At 39.6% G+C, this 4,800-nt stretch overlaps 1 protein-coding gene across 1 annotated transcript; it reads left to right on the forward strand.

Moving 5' to 3' along the window:
- The first annotated feature begins 3,756 nt into the window (after positions 1-3,756).
- LOC132038534 (uncharacterized) lies at positions 3,757-4,472 on the forward strand. The gene is made up of 2 exons (XM_059429187.1): positions 3,757-3,818; positions 3,959-4,472. The coding sequence occupies exons 1-2, from the start codon at positions 3,757-3,759 to the stop codon at positions 4,470-4,472; spliced, it is 576 nt and encodes a 191-aa protein (XP_059285170.1).
- The last annotated feature ends 328 nt before the right edge of the window (positions 4,473-4,800 follow it).

A 4,800-nucleotide genomic window follows, 5' to 3' on the forward strand; every position in this document is an offset into this window, starting at 1 on the left:
AAATCTTTTGAAAACACAAATTTTTAGAAAAGGACATTCAAAAAACAAAACCCCGGACCTTTAAGGTGAAGATGAACAAAAACTCATTTATCCCATACTTTAACGAACTTTTATCTTTACGAAAACACTACTATCCTTATATATATATATATATATATATATATATATATATATATATATATATATATATATATATATATAAGGAACTCATTGTATCCGGATATTATAAATCCAAACCTAAAATACCCTATATGTAAAGGGAATACATTCAATTCGTTTTTCAAAATGATATGCAAATGACAAATTTTCATAATGCGGGAAATAAACACTAAATAAACAGTTCATGCAAATACTCACACATTCGAATTCGAGGTCAACGGTATAGTACGGATCCTTAATACTAGGGTGCCTAACACCTTCTAGGATCACCGTAACCCTTACCTAGAACTTTGGATTAAGAAGGATTTTTCATGGTGTATGAATAAATCCTTCAAAACTTGTTTTCCTAATTTCCTAAAAATTAGGTGGCGACTCTTTTAAAACAAAGTTCGAAAGAGCACCAACGATTTCGAAGTAGCTTTTCCGGGCGCTAACCCCACCCATGAAAATATGAACCGTTACAAGGGGCACTTAGGCCCTTAACTCAACTTTTAAAATCTTCACCTCCCTTCCCTCAAAGGTTGGTGAAGAAGACCAAGGATGCCAAGTGCCAATGATTCTTTGATCAACTGAAGAAGTTATGTATGAACATTCCATTCCTTGATGCTTTTCAAGAGATGTCGGGTTTTGCTAAATATTTGAAGGGTTTATTAACAAAGAAGCAGCCAATCAAACATGATACAGTAAGTGTCATTCACCATATTAGCTCTATCATCTCCACAACCAAAGTTCAAAAGAAAGAGGTTCCAGAGGCCTTTACTATTCTATGTACTATTGATCATCATGATTTTGCACGAGCTATTTGTGACAATGAGTCTAGCATTAACCTAATGGGGCTTGTTATCTACAAGAAATCGGGGTTAGAGATTCCTAGGTCAACTAGCATGCAGTTGCAAATGGTTGATAGATCGATAAAGAGGTCGGTTGGGGTTGTTGATAATGTTCTTGTTCAAGTTGGTGATTTTTTTTCCCGACGGATTTTGTGATTCTTGATTGTGCGGTGGATAAAAATATTCTGATCATATTGGGAAGACCTTTCCTTGCTATCAAAAGGGATCTCATGGGTTTAGAGAAAAAACAAAATCAAGTTTCGAGTGAATGATGAAGAGGTAACTTTCCAAGCTAGCAAAGGGATGAAATTACCAAGTGCTTATGAAAGCATTTCGGTGATTGTTATAATAGATGTGGTTAATGAGGCCGTTAAAATGGAGGAAAAGTGACTTGGGTAAGCCTTAGCGGGTATCTTGGTTAATTTCGATGGTGATGACATGGAGGGATATGTAGAGACAGTGAATTCGCTTGAAGGGTTGGGGTATTATTCTTACCAACCAAAGACTTTGTCTCTTGATCTACAGAATCGGGCTACTCCTCCAGCCAAGGCATCTATTAATGAGCTGCTGAAGGTTGAGCTTAAGCAGGTCCCATCACATCTGAGATATGAGTTTTTCGGTCCAAATAATACATTGCCCATTATTGTGTCGGCATTGCTGAATGATGAACAGCTGAAGAGGTTACATGAAGTCTTAAAAGAATATAGGCGAGCTATTGTGTGGACTATTGTGGATATTTGAGGGATTCCCTCCGGAATTTGGGAGCATAAAATTCAACTCAATGAAGATAGTTCACCAAGTGTATAGCATCAAAGAAGATTGAACCCACCCATGCAAGAAATGGTAAAAAAAGGAGATTATCAAGTGGTCGGATGTCAGGATTGTTTACCCCATTCCAGATAGCCAATGGGCTAGTCTGGTACAACATGTTCCGTCAAGGGTGGCATAATAGTCGTGCACAATGCAAAGAATGAGCTTATTCCAAAAAAATGGTTAGCAAATGGACAGTATGCATGGACTATCGGAAGCTCAACACCGCGACGTGCGAAGACTTTTTCCCTATGCCTTTTATTGATCAAATGCTTGATCGGCTAGCAGGAAGGTCATATTATTATTTCTTTGATGGATATTTCGGCTACAACCAAATAAATATTGCCTTAGAGGATCAAGAGAAGACAACATTCACTTGTCCCTATGGGACCTTTACATTTAGCCAAATGCTATTTGGGTTATTCAATGCTCTAGCTACTTTCCAACGGTGTATGGTGTCCATTTTCTCTGATATGGTTGAGGACTTCTTGGAAGTCTTCATGGATGTTTTTTTTAGTGGTTGGTGACTCATTTGATGGTTGTCTTGACCATCTTGGTCAAGTGCTAAAGTGGTGTGAAGACACCAACCTTGTTGTTAATTGGATAAATGCCACTTCATGTTGGAGGAAGGGGTTGTCTTTGGTCACAAAATTTCAAAAAAGGGAATTGAGGTCAATCAAGCAAAGATTGATGTTATTGCCAAGCTTTCTCCACCCATTTTGGTCAAAGAAGTTCGTAGTTTTTGGGACATGCCGAATTCTATCGGCGTTTCATTAAGGATTTCTTGAAGATCGGCAATCCTGTGTGCAATCTTCTTGAAAAAGAGTCTAAGTTTGACTTTGATGAGAAGTTCCTCAAGGAATTTGAAGAATTGAAGAAGTGGCTCACTTCGGCTCTCGTTATTGTATCTCCTGATTGGCCACTTCCCTTTGAACTCATGTGTGATGCTAGTGGGTTTCCTGTTGGAGCGGTGCTTGGTCTAAAGCACAACAAGATCATGCATCCAATCTATTACGCTAGCAGAACACTTAATGGTGCTCAGATGAACTATCTGGACTGAGCAAGAATTTCTTGCTATTTTTTATGCTTTTGAGACGTTCCAGGCCTATCTGTTGGGGTCTAAAGTGGTGGTGTAGACCTACCATACAGCATTGAGGTATTTGATAGCTGAGAAAAATGCCAAGCCACGATTGATTCGATGGGTTCTCTCGTTGCATGAATTCAATTTCGAAGTCAAAGATTGTAAAGGTTCAGAGAATCAAGTTGTCAATCATCTATCCAAGCGTGAGGAAGCTAGGAGACTAATGGGAAATATTTAAATTGATGATGCTTTCCCCGATGAGAGGCTCGTAGCCGTGTCTTGTGATGTAGCATCGTGGTATGCCGATATCGCAAATTTCTTTCCTACCGGTCTCATTCCTGAGGAGTTCAAAGCGTATCAAAAGAAGAAGCTCTTGCATGAGTGTCGATATTACTATTGGGAGGCGCCTTATTTATTCTGAACATGTGTCGACAACATTATTCCACGTTGTGTTCCCGAACTAAAGTTATGGCTATCTTGAAGGCATGTCACGACTTTTCGACTGGGGTCATCATGAGGAAATCAACCAGTGGATAAGGTTTTTGAGTTGTGGGTACTATTGGCCAATCATTTATCATGATGCAAACATGATGGCCAAAGCTTGCGACCAATGTCAACGACAAGGAAAAATTGCAAAAAGGCATGAGATGCCTCTGAGCTTTGGGCTAGAGGTGGAACTGTTTGATGTATGGGGGATTGACTTCATGGGTCTCTTTATGAGCTCGTCTAGGATGAATTATATCTTGGTAGTCATTGATAATGTATCCAAATAGGTAGAAGCAGCGGCTTTACTCAACTATGATGCAAAGAGTGTCATGGGTTTTCTAAAGAAGAACATTTTCACTCGCTTTGGCACCCTGAGGGCAATTATCAATGATGGTGGTTCTCGTTACTGACAAAGGACTTAATGACCCTGAAAAAGGTAGTGTCAAGCGCCAGTGTCTACCCCGTATCACCCTCAAATAAGTGGCCAAGTGAAAGTCTCTAATCGGGAGAAAAATAGTATTCTAGACAAAACTGTAAATGCAAATCGGACCGATTGGTTCCGAAAGCTAGATGATGGTCTTTAGACTTATAGAACAACACTCAAAACTCCCATTGGAACTTCACCTAACCAGTTGGTTTTTGGTAAGGCGTGCCATTTGCCAGTAGAGATCGAACACAAAGCCATGTGGGCATTGAAGAAGCTGAATCTGGATTGGGATGAGGCAACCAAGCTTCGGTTGTTTCAACTAAATGAGATGGATGAATTTCGGTACCAAGCATATGAGAGTGCAACCTTGTACAAGGAGAGGATGAAGAATTATCATCATAAAAAGATCCTAAAGCGGGATTTCCAACCCAATGATGAGATCTTGTTGTTCAATTCAAGGTTAAAGCTTTTCCCGGGAAAACTGAAATCCAATTGGTCTAGGCCTTTCAAAGTAGTAAGTGCTTCACCCTATGGGAGAATTGAATTGGATTCCGAAGATGGGACTCGAACCTTTAAAGTGAATGTCCAAAGGGTGAAGCATTATCATGATTATGTCGCTGGTGACCGAATTGTTAATAGGCACAGTTTGAAACAAGGATCCTCGCCTGACCCCATGTGAAGTGGTAAAACCGTCGTCCCGCGACGTTAAATCAAGCGCAGCTTGAGAGGCAACACAAGTTTAATTTCATGTCGCCTGATTTTAATGGATGAAGCTGGAGAAAAAAATACAGGTTGCAGAAGTTCAATTCACAGATTGCAAAATCCACAGTAAATAAATTAAGGTCTGTGAAATGAACCGTCAAATGGAGTGTGGAATCAGGTCTTACTGGAACGGATCTACGCTAGAATCTATGAACCGTGAAATATTTTACGAACCGTATATTATAGCGTAATACTTTAGCACACAAAGGGCATCACTGTAACTAATTTACGCTACCATTGACCCG

The sequence above is a fragment of the Lycium ferocissimum genome, chromosome 11, assembly GCF_029784015.1.
Source record: "Lycium ferocissimum isolate CSIRO_LF1 chromosome 11, AGI_CSIRO_Lferr_CH_V1, whole genome shotgun sequence".
Classification (NCBI taxonomy): Eukaryota; Viridiplantae; Streptophyta; class Magnoliopsida; order Solanales; family Solanaceae; genus Lycium; species Lycium ferocissimum.

Excerpts from the sequence above, each read along its gene's own strand:
- LOC132038534 (XM_059429187.1), top strand. The coding sequence starts at position 3,757 with ATGGTGGTTCTCGTTACTGACAAAGGACTTAATGACCCTGAAAAAGGT. Across the intron at positions 3,819-3,958 it reads AAAGGTAGTGTCAAGCGCCA|AACAACACTCAAAACTCCCA; the intron begins GTGTCTACCCCG and ends TTAGACTTATAG.